At 37.7% G+C, this 17336-nt stretch overlaps 1 protein-coding gene across 2 annotated transcripts in view; it reads left to right on the forward strand.

Moving 5' to 3' along the window:
* The first annotated feature begins 13945 nt into the window (after nt 1-13945).
* AFG1L (AFG1 like ATPase) overlaps nt 13946-17336 on the forward strand; it is a 183204-nt gene continuing 179813 nt past the window's right edge. For both annotated transcript variants that reach the window (XM_033101618.1, XM_033101627.1), the window contains exon 1: nt 13946-14278. In XM_033101618.1, the coding sequence (XP_032957509.1) occupies nt 14143-14278 (136 nt within the window). In that variant the 5' untranslated portion in view covers nt 13946-14142. The remainder of the gene's footprint in view (nt 14279-17336) is intronic.

Genomic DNA, 17336 nt, shown 5'->3' on the forward strand with positions numbered 1-17336 from the left:
TTCTCAGAGCATGAGGTAGGTCCAGGCCACTTCCAACTTGTGAGGATGTGGGCATTTTTGAATTTGGTATTGAGGAAATCATTTGCAAACACTGTGGTTTGTTTGTTAATTTTAAATAAAGTGTTTATGTGATTCAAAAGTCAATGTGCATTTAGAGTATTCATTGAAATATCTACCTTCCATCCCTATCTCCAGCCATCTAGTTCCCCCTTCTATTCACAGTCACTGTTACCAGTTTCTTGTGTTTCTTTGAATCCTTCCAAAAAAAATTCTAGCATGTAAAATGTATGTGTGTATATATATATTAACAGAAATGGCATCATAAGATACACATTTGCACCTTATTTCCCTTAACAATATATCTTAAAGATAGATCCTCATTTATACAGCAGCAAAGTATTCCATTACATGATGTGCCGTAATTTAACTTGTCCCCTACTGACAAATATATATGGTGATCTCAACCTTTTACTCTTACAATGCTGCAATTAATAACCTTGAATATGACATCATTACACATGGGATTACATTTATAGAATAAATTTTTATAAATGGAATTACTGGGCCAAAGGACATAGGCATTTATGAGATATTGTAAAATTGCTTTCTGTACAGGTTATACCAGTTTACACCCTGTTCAGCAAGGGATGGAAATGCCTGTTTGTCCATAGATTCACCGTCCCCTACTGACAAATATATATGGTGATCTCAACCTTTTACTGTTACAATGCTGCAATTAATAACCTTGAATATGATGTCATTACACATGGGATTACATATATAGGATAAATTTTTATAAATGGAATTACTGGGCCAAAGGACATAGGCATTTATGAGATATTGCAAAATTGCTTTCTGTACAGGTTATACCAGTTTACACCCTGTTCAGCAAGGGATGGAAATGCCTGTTTGTCCATAGATTCACCAAAGCCAAGTTATCAAACTTTTTAATCTTTACTAGTCTAAATTATGTCCTTATTTTAATTTTCCTTTTTATGAGTGCAGTTGAGCATCCTTTCATGTTTACAAGGCATTCCTATTTTGTTTTTTTGTGACTTATGTTAAAACAAAATTACACTAAGTAAATTTAAAGATCAAATTGGCTTTCTTCAATGATTCATGAATTCGCAAACAGATTCATGTAGGAAACAGAAACGGGCTCTGAGGAGCCATACAAAATGGAAGGCTTCTGTAGGCAGAAGTGGGCGGGAAAAAGACATTTCTAACAAAGAGCAGATTGTTTCAGACAAGGTTACCTTCCTTTGGGGGAAGGGCAGGGGTCCATCATGAAGATTGCTTTACTAGGTAGTCCTGATTGGGTAATTCCAGATTAACTGGTTAAAAGTCACATTCCTAGGAGAGGCTGAAACCGGAATTAAGTTTTGGTTTGCTGTCTTGGGAGCAAGTGACTCCATTTGGAGCCTGTTGTTCCTTTTATTTCTTTTTTTTTTATTTATTTTTTTTTTTTTATTTTTTTATTTTTTATTTATTTATTTATTTTTTTAATTTATTTTTAATTTATTGGGGTGACAATTGTTAGTAAAATTACATAGATTTCAGGTGTGCAATTCTGTATCACATCATCCGTTCCTTTTATTTCTTTATTTTTGACACCTATTTGTTCAAATCCTATGTCCATTTTTCTGTTGATTCTTTTTCTTGATATGTTGGAGTTTATTAACTATTAAAGGATAAGTCTTTGGTAGGATATAAGTTGTATGATATAAATTTCCTCATTTTAACATTTGACTTGCCAATGATGGTTTTTATTATGTATTTTTTAATTTAATTTATGCTGCTGGATTTATTAATCTTACAGCTTCTGAGTTTTGAAATATGCTTAGAAAGCCCTTCCTTCTCTTATGTTATTTTTAAAAATCCATTTTTTCCTAGTACATTTATAATTTTGTTTTTTAAATATTTGATCCATCTGGAATTTATTTTGACTAAGAAAAGTATGGATCTATCTTTCCCCCCATTTCCTCCCATTTTTCCTATCTAGTTCTAACACCATTTACTAAACAATCTATTTTTCAGTAACTGATTTCAGATGGTTTTATTATACCTGAAATTGCATGAGAAATGTATTTCTCGTTCAATCCTGTATATTTCTGTGACTGCATATAGTATAATAGAAAATATATTGGTCTTTATCCCTAGCTCCTGGCACAGAGCTCCTAAAACCTATGAAATTTTCATGGTGATAGGAGTGTATTTTGTTTTTCCTAAGGACTCCTTTTGACCACACCTGAGTGTATGCTGACTTTGGGGGCGGGGCTAGATAGCTTCAGGATGGGGCTGGTCGCCAGAAAGACCAAACAGGTGAAGACATGGTGGGAAGTTTTAGCTCCACCCCCTGACTCCTGGAAAGTTGGTTGGCAGGAGACTACATGAAGCTCCTTGTACCCCTCCCCCGTTACTTGCCCTATGCTCTTCCATTTGGCTATTTTGAGTTGTATCCTTTATAAATAAACTGGTAAACATAAGTAAAGTGTTTTTCTGAGTCCCCTGAGGAGAATGATCAAAACTGAGGGGGATGGGGGTCATGAGAATCCACCAAATTTGTAGTCAGCTGGGCAGAAGTGGGTAGCTTAAGCACCTGATTTGTGGCTGATGTCTGAAGTAGAGCAGTCTTGTGGGACTGAGTCCTTAACCTTGGGGGTCTATCCTAACTCCAGGCAGTTAGTGTCAGAATTGAATTAAATTATTAGATATCCATTTGGTGCTGGAGAATCAGAGGCTTTGGATCAGGTACCGCGTTTCCCTGAAAATAAGATCTAGCCGGACCATCAGCACTGATGCGTCTTTTGGAGCAAAAATTAATATAAGATTCAGTCTTATTTTAACATATATAAGACCTGGTCTTATGTGATATAAGACCAGGACTTGTATAATATAATATAATACAATATAGTACAACATAATACAATACAATACAATATAATATGGGTCTTACATTAATTTTTGCTCCAAAAGATGCTTAGAGCTGCTGGTCCGGCTAGGTCTTATTTTTGGGAAAACACGGTAGATGGTCCTTCTCTCAAAGGTTAACTTTTCTACTTCCACAGTCAGGGAGAGGTCAACACATGGTTGCTCCCTGGACAGTCCAAGAGTTTGGAGTCCCTGGGAAACTTATATTTTAGTTGAACACATCTTCACACAGATTTCTTTGTATATTTATTCACAGTTTTATTTTAAAAAGAAGCTAAGTGTTCCTGGAGGCGAGAGCTGGAGCAAACCTGGCCCTGCTAGCATGCCCCATTCAGCAAAATAAGCCTGCTGGTAGGTAACTTGACTCTCACTCTCAATGGGCAGATTAGTGAGTATGTTGTGTCTTAGGTTTGATCTTTGAGGCGTTTTACTAACACCCTGAGATCCTTTACAAAGTGTCTCTTCCAACACACACAATTCTACCTTTTGTTATATTTTTTTTGTGATTTAATGCCTCTTCTATACTGGTAATTAGTCTGTGCCCAGCTGGTTGTGTCAACATCAGAACCATCCTCTCTTGCTTTTCCCAAGTTCTTCTCCATCAATTATTCATCCCCCCAGCTCCTTCTATCTTCTCCTTACTCTTTGTGGTAGGCATGAGAATATGCCTCTCAGACCTCCAGCTTCAGAAACATAATTAACGTAGGGCCTCAGCTGCTATGCTCTGAAATTCATTACTGCTATTTGTTCTGTGGCCCCATTTCCCACAGGCTGCTTCTAGCCAAATGCTGAGCACATCAGCCAATGGCTGAGAACTGCTCAGATATCAGGGATATAAGGCAGGCCCATTCCTGGGATAGGAGAGACTCTCATCTGATAAATGACATTGGATCCAATGTGGGGAAGAGTCAAAAGCAGCCATGACAATGAGCAATTTCAGTCCCGACTCAAGTGGTCGACTTCTGAAACAAAAAAAATAGGCACAGGATTCCTTTTGAGATAGAAGGGCCCCTGACATCATGCAGAGTGACTGATTTTAACCCTGTAAGGCCAGGCAAGGTTAGTGTAAACCTGGATCAGGGCAAAAATAAACAAGTCTTCAGATGCCAGAACACCGGCAACGAGGCGTGTGCATTCTTTCTCTCAAGAAAATAGATTACCAACTTTCTAAGTAAAGAACCACTAATTTTATCTAGAGCTGTGTTTCTCAAACATTAATGTGCATACAGATCACCTGGAGACCCTGTAACAATGCAGATTCTAATCTAGTGTTTCTAAAATGAGGCTTGAAAGTTTGCATTTCCAGGTAATTCCTGTGCTGCTGGTCCCCAGACCAAACTGAGTACAAAGGATCTAGATAATCTCAAGAATGCCAAATATATTGATTAATTGGTGGGGCAGGGAGAGGATCTCATTCCAGAAACAATGGCATCATGTGGTTTCTTTAGCTGAACAGATATGTCCCCTTTAGGACACATCGACCCTGTGGCCATTGATGTGACAAACACATACCGAGTGGTGACAATATAGCTGTACTAGATGGAGGGAGGAGGGAGCCCAGAGAAGAGGGAAGATGGTAAACACAACATATGAATATGTCAGTAGAGTGTGATGAGAGTCACATAGCTCAGTCTTCAGACTAGTAGGGGAAGAATTCCAGAAGGAAGGGACAACACAATTGAGACAGGAAGTTGGTGTTTGACCAGCAAAGTGCCTGTGATTTGGGTGTATCTGTGTGTGGGAGGTGCATTTAGGAAATAGAGATAAATACTTGCACAGGCCCTGAGCAAAGGGAGAGTAACACTTAGTTCAGTAGTACTGGAATGAAAGGAAAATATGTCAAGGACTAAGGCCAGGGGGACAAGGCCAGGAAGGGCATTACAGTCCATGTTTATGGTTCTGGACATTAGCTAAAGACATTCTAAAGGAAAGCACTGAATGGGAGTGACTTGATTTTAGTTTAGAAAGATCCCTCTGGCGGAACCAAGATAACAGCAGTGGGAATACAGAGAAATGTGAATGGACTTGAGAAATAGTTGCCCATATTTCACTGGTTCGACCCCAAGAAGGCGGTGCATGAAACAACTGAGGAATGCTCAGACTGGAAGTCTGAAAGATGGCAGATCAGAGGAGGATGTCAGGATGAAAAGAGCACATGACTCCTATTGGAAGATACAAGGCCTTACAGGTTTCTATGGATTGGTGTTAATGTTCTAATGAAAGGCCTTTGCCACAGAGATATACACTCTCTGGCATACCAAGTTTGATTCCTAGTTGTATTTGAAAAAAAAAGAAGCTCTTCTAACTATTCATTTGGGAACACATCCTCATAGGAAATGTATTTGTCCATAACCTGTGGGTTGGTTTTGGTAGAGAGCTTGACCAGGCCTGCTCGACCAAGGCTTGCTCCACTAAGCTTTTAATGCTCCCAAATTTCTACTGACCTCGACCTTGAGTATGGGCATATCGCTCCAATGTTTGCCACCCATCACACCACGCACTCACACAGGCATCCATGTATGTGTTATTTCTGTTTGTTGTCCTATTGACGAAAGCAAACTCAACATGTCTAAAATCAGTTTCATCCCATTTACCCCCAAGCAATTCCCAATATTTACATCATTTTTGTTATAAATATTATCACTATTTTTCTTATCCTTGTGGCTTATAATTCATCTATTATGAGTCACCTTTTTTTCCTTCTTTCTCATCTGCTTCCCCCTCCCCCGCACCGCCCCCGACATATCTTAGTTTTAGGTAATGTTAGGTTGCAGAGACCTCCATGCTGTCTTGCTTTTTCTGATCTCTCCTATCCATTATGCATAATACTAGCATGATTTACATATTACCATTCTGGTATGTTTTATATTATAAATATCTCTCGGCTAGAATTTTATACAAATATATCAGAGTTGAAGACAATACTATGAGCAAATAAATTCTATCTAATCAGGGCTTGGTGGAGAGGGTGGGCAGAATCCTTAGTAGCTTCATAATTCTAGAAAAGTTCCTTTGCCAGTCTGTGCAACCATTTCTTTATGTATAAAGTGGGGGCAATACTACATACCTCACAGCATGTTATAAGCATTTAAAGAGTTAATATTTTTAAGGCATTTAGAACCGTGCCAGACACTGTGGTAAGCCCTGAAATACCTAGAATCTGTATAGGAGTCAATAAAGAAATAATTTTATGTAGAAAGAAAGAGAAAGAACATGGTTTGGAGGATCACTAGACGAGGTTTGAATGCAATGATACGGAGTGCCTGGTGGTGGTTAGTTAGGTTTGTGAGTAGAGGATTTTAAATTAATATTGTTTCTAGATGAACGTAGTAGTGGGAGGTCTGATGATCCATCCTCTTGACCAGAAACCTGAGTTTAAAACTATTGACAGAATGTTTCAAGCCTTGATTTATTTATTGATGTTTTATATTCAAAACATTGGTTTTCACAGGCATTTGAGCCTACCTCAACGTCAATTAATTAGGTCTCAAGGAAAACAGCTGGCTCCGGAGGTTTACATTACTGTATCTTGCATTTGTGAAAGTCACAATTTTCAAAATATGGTTAGTTCCAAAGTACATTTTTGATAAACTAGCTTGAATACTGCATTGTGGATAACAAGGTTAAATAAAGGTTCTAATAAGACAAACAGCGACAATTTAAATAAATCAGATGTTTTTGTAGAAGATTACTCTATGATTTTCTCCAATTATTCATGACATTTCACCCATTCATATTGTGATCTGCTTTAATAGTGGAAGGAAAAAAAAACCCCTTGTCTCCTTGTTTATTCTTTGTTCTCAAGGAGATAAGCTGTTTATAAAGATACATTATTTGTTATTTAAATCACTTTTACTGAAGTTGTTTATTTCCTTGTTTCAGTTTCTAAAAATATTGCAACAATTGTAATGCTTCTTAGAGATGTCTATTCAATTCAGAGTGATTTGTACTGAAATTCTTTGCTAAATGGGCACAGGTGCTGATGTGTATAACATGCTCGAGTGAGTCAAAACTAATAAATACTAAAAAAAGATAATAGAGATATATTTGTGTCAACTTTTGAACTCTGTGATTAAAAACATTTTTGACCTAAAGTCTGTTATCTGTAAAGGTCTACTGCTATATCTGCCATTTCATAAGTATTTAATAGTAGTAATAATAATAATAATAATAGTAAATTGGATAACACCAAAACTATAAGCAGAAAAACTGCATAATTTAAATCCAGAAATCTTTCTTAGAAAATGCCCTTTAATCACTTTGCAGACTTTCAAGATCATAATTATTATATAAAAGTAATTACATTACAAGATAATTTACCTCATAATAAAGTATCAAATTAAAGCTGAAAAGCAGTACTTGTAAACAGAATTACTTTTTTAAAAAAAACTGTTGAACAGCAAAACAGGAAATTAAATGTACTGCTTTTCTCTCTTTGCTATGCATAAAATTACCTCCAGAATAAATTTTGGTAATTTGACACTATAAAGCTACGTGGTAATATAGCATACAGCTCTATATTACATGTCTTGCATATCAATCTACAAACCTAAACTATGGCTTGTCCTAGATCATCAACAGGATTGATGTGAAATAAAACCAAGGGAATTTGTTATTTTAAGGGACAGTTGATTAATTCTGAGAACTAAAGCTTCAAAATCCAGCTGAGTTGATTTGGACTAAAGAAATGAAGCCTGATACCATAAATTATACTACGTATTCCTGCTGAGTAAGCCCTGGATACTGCAAACTCAGATCTGTGGCTGCACATCTCTCCCTTTGAAGTTGATGAGAATTGCTTGGCCTAAGTGAGATACATGCTGGGAAAATTGGGCCCTTACAATTGGTGTGTATAGACATTAGAGATCTCATGACACTTTCCTTATGTGGTCCTTTAGTTTCTCCAGTCTTGGTTTTGGCAGGAGACACTCAACTTTGAAATGTAACCTTGTTGAATTAGATATATGCCATGACTAGAAGATATTCATTCAGGTTTATCATCTAGAGAGTCTACATTGAGAACTTCTTTGCTATTAGCAAAGTTGGGTAAATAAAACTCACCTTGATTTAAAACTTATCCAAGTAACCTCCCCAAGATGTCCATTTGAAGACAAAACAAAACAAAACACAACGCCACACCCAGCTGATTCTTTTGAGGTCTAGCTAGGTCACATCATGGCTAATTCTGAGTGTAGTCACCTGGTATAAGCACTAATACGTATAAACAAATGAATTCATATAATTTTATCATTCCATCTTTGAGTTTTGAAGACTGGCTGCATTTTAGGCCAACTTTAGTTCCTCTGAATAAGCAGTCTATAGAACAACATTCACTCTATTTCATTGCCTGGATGCACTGTGTCAAATCCAACTAACCAACACAATTAGATTGGTTATGACCATCCTTGAGTGCCAGTCAAAATTCTATGTGGCATGGTTTACTTTTGTCTATATATAGATCTGATTTAAGGGCCAGTTGAAGAACTACCTCATTGAATAGACCAGCTTTCAGTCGATATTACTATTCAGTTAAGTTCAAAAGGGGTAGCAGCTGTGTTATTTTGGGCAAATTACTTACTTTATTTCTCAGAATCATTGAGTCTTACTATGTAAAATGGCTTGGTTAAAATCAGAAGATCTTTAAGGTCCCTTAAGTCTCTAAAAATAGACTTTTTGGGTTTTAGTTCAAAGGAAGGTCCTGAACTCACTTCCTTTCATGAGCACACCAAATCTACAGCTACATATAGAACAATTTCCTTTAAATATAATTTTTCTCATTAAGTCTGGATATCCATGTACATGAAGTTTATTTTTATTTTGTAATGAATGAATACTGAATACCTATCCAGTGTCAAACCTGGAACATTCTTGGAACTGCCCTGGAAATATTAAAATTCAATTACTAGGTTTTATAATTATTTTTATTGATTTTTTTTCTAATTTAAAATAAGTATTAGAACACAGTTAGGAAATAAAGGGTGAAGGGAATGGATCTGTTTTCCAGTTTTTCCAAAAGAATATATGTGGAGTGTGGGGACAGAGCCAGGAGTGCAGTTTCCAGGCTCTCGGCCTCACATGGAAAGGTTAGTAAATGGCCATCAACTGTGATTGGATGGCCATCAGCTGTGGCTAGTTGGGCGTCAGCTGTACCCAGTGAGCCATTGGCCACTAATATAACTGCCGTGGCTATGCTAGCAGAAAAATGGGGGCTAGCAAGAAGCCCCCATTGGCTAGCAAGCGTGGATTGCAGTTAGCAAGTGGGAGTCAGTCGGTTGGCAGAAAAGCGGACAGCAGGTCGCATGTCGTGTAAATCCTGCCTCCAGTGAGACTATAGTGGTATGACTCTCCTACCTATGGCTCCGTGGGTGTTCCTTCTTGGCCTAGCCATATCCTGCGTTCTTATGTGGGAAGCGGGACCAGACCCCGCAGGCCGCCCTGCATGACAAATGGTGCAGTGAGCAGGGTTTCCCGCGTGACATGGAGGTTCATGAAAACAAATGAGATACTTGGTAAATCATCTATGACATGTTTTCTGGGTCTAAATCATTTGAGTAATATAAGAAGATGGTAAGGTAGGTAGCAGTCGGATCTTGATTTTCTAAAAGTCCATAATAAAGAAAATATGCTTCATTCTATAGACAGTAGGAAAGCATTGAAAGTTTCGAATCTGTGATGGGATGTGATCAAGTAGATCACATTTTTGGAAACAAGTCTGACAGCAGGATGGAGCCAAGGAGAAAGAGACAGTGCCAGTTAGGACATTAGCCCAGGAAAGACAGGAGGAAGACTCAATGATAGTAGATGGATTTAAGCCATATTAAGATGATAAATTCAATCATATCTGGTGAAGGATTGTATGTGAGTGGTGAGGCAAAGAAATTAATTGAAGATGGCTCCTAGACTACAAATTTGCATGTGGAGTTAGGGGAGATTAGAGTTAGTTGGGGGTTGCTGCTATTTTAAAAAGAAAGAGGGCAGAAAGGGTATGTGGAGAAGTTATATAAGGAAAGCCTCCCTTACACTTCAACATTAGGGTAAGGAACATTTAAGAAGAAAATATATAGGTAAATGCAAGCATATTATCATATGGTTCAAGTTTTTTTAAAAAAGGATATCCTGATTAAGGGTCTTCAAAATTGGAAAACAAAAAGAACTAGTTATTTTTAATTTTTTTGTAGAAAATAAGTAAAAATAAACTAAATAAAGATTTGAGCATTGGACCTGACTTGAAATATTCTGTTTTTGGCCAGTCTCTAGTTACAAGTTAGACAATGTTTCGGTAAAGGAAATGGTAATTTTTGTTGGAAGGTTAACACGTATGTATTTCTTACTTATTAGAAGGAATGGACTGCTTGCAACAAAATTTATAAATTTATATAAATTTATATTACTGAGGTTGGTATATCTTGTTTAGAAGTTCTATTTTCCATAGTTAATAAGGTACTTTGGCATATTTATTTAGCTTGTTGAAATTAAGTAATCTAAATTATATTTTTGGTTAGGAATCTTTAAACACAAATGTTGGAATTTAGAAGACAGATATTTTCTTGTAGCTCTGAAGTGTTTCTTTGTTAAATTAGAAGAATATGTATTTATGAGGAACCATGTGTAATGCAAATAATGAATAGATAAATAAGTGAAAAACAAGGGCTCTTGTAGTTGTGTTCCAACGACTTTTGCGCTGTTGAATACGATGGTGTTTTTTCTTTTTTTACTCATCTTTAAAATGGGCTTAAAATATTAGGAACATCACTGATTTCCTGAAGCAGGTAGTCTACTTTTTTGCAGAAAGACTAAAACAGTAATAAAGTTTGTATTTTTTACTAAGATGAATCATTCAGTCATCCAACAAGCATTTTTTGATTGTCTATTAACCTAGGCATTATTCTAGGCTCTGAGGATACAGCAGTGAATAAAACAGACATAAATGCCTGCCATATGAAGCTTAAAATCTAGAAAGAGCAGTAAGAAGAGATAATAAGTTAATAAATTGGTCAAGTGTGTATTATGCAGTGGTAAGTGTTGTGGAGAAAATAAAGCTGGAAAGGAGGAAAAGGAGTGCTGAGTGAGATTGCAGGATTGTAATTTTTATACGTAATTTGAGAAGGCCTTAGGTGGGAAACGAACAGCAAGAAAGCCAATGTGGTTGAACTAGAGAGAGGGGAAGGGAGAGTGGCATGAGATGAGATCAGATCGCTGGCTAGGGTCCAAGTCATGAGGCCTTATAAGCTGTTTTAATAATTGAGTGACCGAGAAACGTGCTAGCGGGAGTTAAACATAGACAGGAATGGCATGATTCAACTTAAAATTTCAAAAAATAAACCTGGTCGCTGTGTGGAGAATAGATTATAGGGGGCAAGAGTGGAAACAGAGACCAGTTGGAAGGAAATTGCAATAATCCAGGAGGCGCATGATGGTGATTTGCACCAAGGTGAGTGGTAGCAATGTTGGTGGTGAAAAGTGATTCTGGACTCTTTCTAAGGTGGAGCCAATAAAATTCACTGTAGAACTGGTTGTGAGATGAGAGAGAAACTGGAGACCATAGGATGACTCTTCTATGATAAATGGCCTGAGCAATTGACCAGGTCAGTTGTCATCTAGAGAGATAGAAAAGGCTCAGATGGAGTAGCGGAAGTGGGAATCAGGTATTAGAGTATCCTCTTACCCCAAAGGAAATGGTCATAAGAATAACAACAATATGAGGAAATGTGTCCTGGCTGGTTCATGCCAATGGCCTATGTCCTCTGCAGTTTATCACTGATAGTGGCCCAACGGCACCCTTTAAGATGGCAACCTGGTCAATTTAGGGTTGGAAAATCATAGTGTACTAGACTGGAAAAAAAATAAACAATCACCCATATTTATCATGGATTATCATCTCAGTTATTTAAATCCTTTTTGAAATTTTGTTTTTTCTTTTAATGAGTTTCATAAATTCGCTACTTGAGGTGTTAAGGTTCAGTAGTGCTTTCTTCTATTTAAAAAATTCTCCCTACTTTTTTCAGGCTTTAGAGTATATTCCTTACTTCTGTAATTCTTAAATATCATGAATCCATGTTGTCCTTGGCTTTGCCTGGATTTTGGTCTTATTCCCTCTCGATTTCTATTTACAAGAGTATTTGATTAACTCTTTGTTATTTAATTTGCACATAACCTCTGTTACTAGCTAGGACAGACACCATCTTATTTTTATATATAAGGAAAACAGAAAGGGAAAGATTACGTTAGTGACAAAATCAGAACCCAAAACTATCTTCTGACTTCTATTTTCCATTGACCACTCTCTTTCCCATTTCATTATTTGTTTTATTTGTCTCTCTTTGGTTACTTTCAGTGTGGTTTTGTCTTTGAGATTAGATGCCAGAACTTGGCACTTTAGGGAGATTTTTAAATAAGGACAAGAGAATGCTTCCTGATGTTCTGATTTATTTCTATTAGTTTTCTGATAATGTTAAAATTTTCTTTTAGGGTTATTTTTTGCTTTTTTATTTGCTTTAGCAATTACAGGAACAGCAGTAGCACACAATTGATGTTTTAATAAACCAGTTTATAGTGCCTCTTAATTAGTGTTCTGGTCATAATGAATTCTCTTTAATACAACAAATGTAACCCATTATTTCCCTCTAAGTTACCTTATACTTTTACACAATAAAGTTCATTTGCCACCTTTCTCTCCGCTTGCATATTCAAGAATGCTTATTTCACTTCCATAATTGTTAAGCTGTTGGAATCCCTGATAAAAGGTAAATTTCAATGACCAAGGCAAGCAATTGTTTTCCCAGAGCAAACAAAATGTTACCTAGACCTCTCTCGAAGTCTTTTGAGTGTGATAAACATGTAAATCAAGGAAGAAACAGTTTGATTTTTCAGGTCTTTCCAAGTGTCACAACAAAAATTAGTAACACTAAATGAAAAAAAAAATCAACCATAGCATGGAGGAACAGTTTGTCCTATCAGATAACAGAATTAAAGACAGAAAACAACTAATAAGTTTAAATGAACTTATTTTGAAAGATACAATCAAAATATTTTTTTCCATAAATGGTTTACTAGAGTTAGTAGAGAAGTCTCCCAACTATTATACCATGCTATGCTCTCCTTTTCCTGTTTCTTTGGAATCACTTTTCTATTGTGGATCAACTGCCTAATTTCCTGGAACTCTTTCTAGTACACTATTTTCATTTAGTTTCCACATAGCTGAAACTTGGCTTTCTCCTTTCTGTAGTCCAGACTTTCTTTCCTGTCTGCCTTAGCTCACTCACTCTGTTCTTGGAAGGTCATCTCCTGTTAAAAGTAAAGCTTCTAGAAGCCTTCCAGATTTCCCAGCTAAAGTCCTCTCCTTTCACTGATTCCACAACACCTGGTAGAATCTTTTGTCTCTTTCTTCACCCATCTCAGTGGATTGCCAGCCTCTTCTGGACGGCAATTGGTATTCCCAACACACTTATCATTGTGCTTCAGTACACTTTTTGTTTAACATAGTGCTTCAGTACACTTTTTGTTTAATAAAATTAGGGCAGATCACTTAGAAAGTCCTCTTTGGATACACTACCGCATAGCCACTTCATCCACTCACTGTCCATCTTGGGCCATTGGCTTTCCCATGTCACTTATAAATTCTTTCAAAACATTTGAGCGTATGTCATATTGAGAATGATTTATGTTATTCTAATACAGAAAACAAAAGGGGTAGGAACACACTTCAGGTACTCTGCCAAAGATGAGTTGGGCGCTGGAGGCAAAAAAATTGGGGCTACTATTTAGGGAGATGTGATGAGGTAACAATGTTTCCTTAAAATATGAGGACCCATTGGGTTGTGGCTTCGTAATCTTGGTCAAATACGCCAATTGAAAAGGCTCAGGGGTGGTTACACGTCATATATCCCAATTCCTTGATAATGTTTTGGGTTCCTCTGCAGCTGGAACTGGGCGCAGACCTGCCCAAGCCCTAAGCCTAGAGCTGCTCACCCCGCTCTCGGCGCCGCCGCACTGCATACTGGGAGTCGTAGTCCTGGCGGGCTGCTCCCAAAGGACAGAAGGGCACGCGAGTCCAGCCCGCCTCCAGGTTACAGGAGGTCGCTGTCCTGGGCTGCTCCCTTTAGTTTTCTCGGGCGGAGTCTTCCGTGAGCACGGTTGGATTTGTCTGTGCCACCGTTTCTCTTCAGGGTTTCAATAAAGTTTTCCTCTTCCTCCGCTTGTACGGAGCTCAAGATGGCGGCCTCCCTGTCGCCCTTGGTTACTCTGCGATTAGTGCAGAGCCGGCTGAGAGGGAGATGTTTTGGGTGCAGAGCCTGGTCCGCTGCTCTCGCCCCTCCGGCCACCGCCCCTGGGAACCCCTTTTGGAAAGGTCAGTGATTGTGCCATGAGTAGGCCGAGCCGACTGCAAATGACCGGGAAGCCTCGGTCAGTCACCCTCTCTTCTCGATCTCCCCCAGCTGCCTCCTCGTGTCACGGTTTTCGGAGCCCAGGGCCCCTGGAAAAGAGTTTCAGTTTCTCTTGCTCTTCTGTTACTGCCTGCCCATAAAGGAGTCCTGAGCACTGAGGGAGCTGGCCCAGAGTGTCATTTTAAGGGTCAGAGGTCGACCCGGAGTTTGTTCCTCCAGGCCGTTAGAGAGCTAAGACCTGGTGAGCCCAGGTGTGGGAGTGCCTGGGTAGAAGAGATGCTAGTGTGGGGTTGGGGTCTGGGGACCCTTCCACCTTGCACTTTCCCAAGCGGTCCAGGCTGGTGACCAGGCACTGGATCTGAAAGCCACGCCTCGGACCCCTGCGGGCCCTCGGGGACCTCTGGCTCTTGGGATTCTGGGAACAGAAGTCCACAAGCATTCGCAGATTGAGGAATGGACTCTTCGTGTTCTTTTTCAAGTCAGTAGAGGCTTTAGTGGGGTGTGTTTTATCACCCGGCTTGCTTCATTCATTCAACTTTTTTCATTTAGTGTTACTAATTTTTGTTGTGACACTTGGAAAGACCTGAAAAATCAAACTGTTTCTTCCTTGATTTACATGTTATGTGTTCATGAATGAATGGACGTATATTTTGAGTAACCAAGGCGTTAAGGAGTGGTAATTTTACTTCTCTATTTGTATGTTCCCACTAAGCTGCGGGCTACTCAAACGCAAGAACCAGGTGTCATTGTTTCCTCAGATTTAGCACAGTATTTGGTGCCTGATGAGCAGATGTGTTTTGGAATGAATGAAGGACGTTATTCTTGTCTTTCCCATCCACATACTTATGCTTCCCCTTTTCTCATTTCCAAGCAACCCCCTCTCATATGTCTTAATAAATTAATTCTCATTGGCAAATTTAGCTAAAACTCCATCAGTCTTTGACTATTATCATCAATAGAGTTGAAATTACTACTAGAACTGTGATTATCATCTTAGGTTTTTCTGCAAAGTTTAGCGTAATCCACTTCATTTGTAATGGAATATTTTGGTATCATAAGGTTTGGATCATATTATAAACTTTAATTTTTGGAATAGGCAATAAAAGCAAGTGATACAAAATTCAAAAGGTGGAAGAAGAAATACAATAAAACATAAAACTCTCTTCCACTCCTGTTTCCTAGCTGCTTAGTTTTCCTCCCAAGAGGCAACCTCTATATTAGTTGCTTATGTACGCTTGAAGAGACATTCTGTGTATGTACAAACATAAATATATGTATTTAAAAAAATAGATGTGGTAACACACACACACTGTTCTGTTCCTTTTTTATTATTTTATTTAGTGTATCTTGGAGATCATTCTATATCAATAAGTATAGAACTCTGCCTCATATTTTAAATGGTTAAAATAGAATTCCATTCTATGCATGTACCATAATTTATGAAAATTAGGATTTAAGGAACATCATCCTAATGACATAAGATTTACTGAATGCTTATTCTACGTCATGCAATACTGAGTGATTTCTACATAACATTATGCTGAGTGCCTTCTATATACATTATCTCATTTAATTATTATTTGGGGGATGATGAATCCAAGATTGTGGAAGTTACATGGCTAGGTAAGTGGCAGAACTTGTGGGTTCAGGTAAAGGCTATACTTGGACTTACAACCGAACCTAAAGACTATGCTATTAACCTGTACTCATTACTACCTTCTGTACTCAAAATTTTGCTGAGTGTGGAGATTTGATGAAAATGCAATTAGGATAGAGGTCAATTTACTGTAACTAAAGATACTCCCTTCCCTCTTTAAATAAAAGAAAAATTTAAGTTGAGATGTATAGTATTTAGAGTCTGATTTACAAATTTTTCTATGACTTTCTTGATTTTTTTGGTTATTTACTGTTTATTTTTATATTTTATCTCCTTTTTTCATCTTTTCAAGTCTACTACTTACTACAGTGTAATGTGATGAAAGCAGTGGCTTCATGTTAAAAGAATAAAATAGATAAAGGAAAAGAATGAGGGGAAAGGAAGAGCGTGTTTTTTTATTTTATTTTGCATGTTCTTAACTTTGTTTTTATGTGTCATCTAAGCTTTAATGCCAGCCCTGGCTCCAAGACATTTTGGAAATTGGAACTGTGAAAACTTGAAGGGTCCTAAAATGCTGTTCATCGAAATCACCTGATTGCCTAACTTTAAACTCCTTAGGAAATACATTATGAATTCTATTTTGAGATAGGTGTATTTCCATTAGTAAGATTATTAAAAATTGAAAGTGAAATTTGATATCTTATGTAATTTAAGTATGTATGCTCAATTTTGATTTCACGCTTGTTTTCTTTTAGGTCTTAGTGTATCTTCATTTAATGCAACAGCTATTCAACTAGACGTCTAGATAGTTAAGGGGAAGCATTTTATTAGGAATCAGAGTGTCCATGGTGTGGGTGTTAAATGCCTCAAAATTGCTAATTCAGTTAAATCCTTGTATTAAGTGTGTGTGTGTGTGTGTGGGGAAAGTGAATGAAATTGAGTCCCAGCCCTTAAATAGCTCAGTCTTGGATGGGAAATGAAATTACAATAGCTAACACTTACTGAGCCCTTTCTTTGTTCCAGGGAGTCTGCTAGCAGTTTCTCTCTCTCATAATTTAATCTTCATAAAAACTCAATATATAAAATTATTTTATCTTTGTTTTATAGATGAATAAGTAGGCATGGCCACTGAACTGGGATTTGAACCCAGACATTTTTGCCAGAACCGCAAACTTAACCACTATGTTCCGCTAGCTACTTACCATAACAATGAACATTAATAACACCATGATCTAGGCCCATCTGGAATATTGAAGGACTACAGCGGAGAAAGCAGCTCTGCTTGGAGAGGGAAGGGTTTTTTAGCAAAAGTATAGAAGGGAGCTGTACATAGCCCTAATTTGCTTATGGTCCATTCGTGAGCACAGCTAGAGATGAAGCTTGGAGGATGGGCTGGGATCTGGTTAGAAGAGCCCTGTACGCGT

This window comes from Rhinolophus ferrumequinum, chromosome 3, assembly GCF_004115265.2.
Source record: "Rhinolophus ferrumequinum isolate MPI-CBG mRhiFer1 chromosome 3, mRhiFer1_v1.p, whole genome shotgun sequence".
Classification (NCBI taxonomy): domain Eukaryota; kingdom Metazoa; phylum Chordata; class Mammalia; order Chiroptera; family Rhinolophidae; genus Rhinolophus; species Rhinolophus ferrumequinum.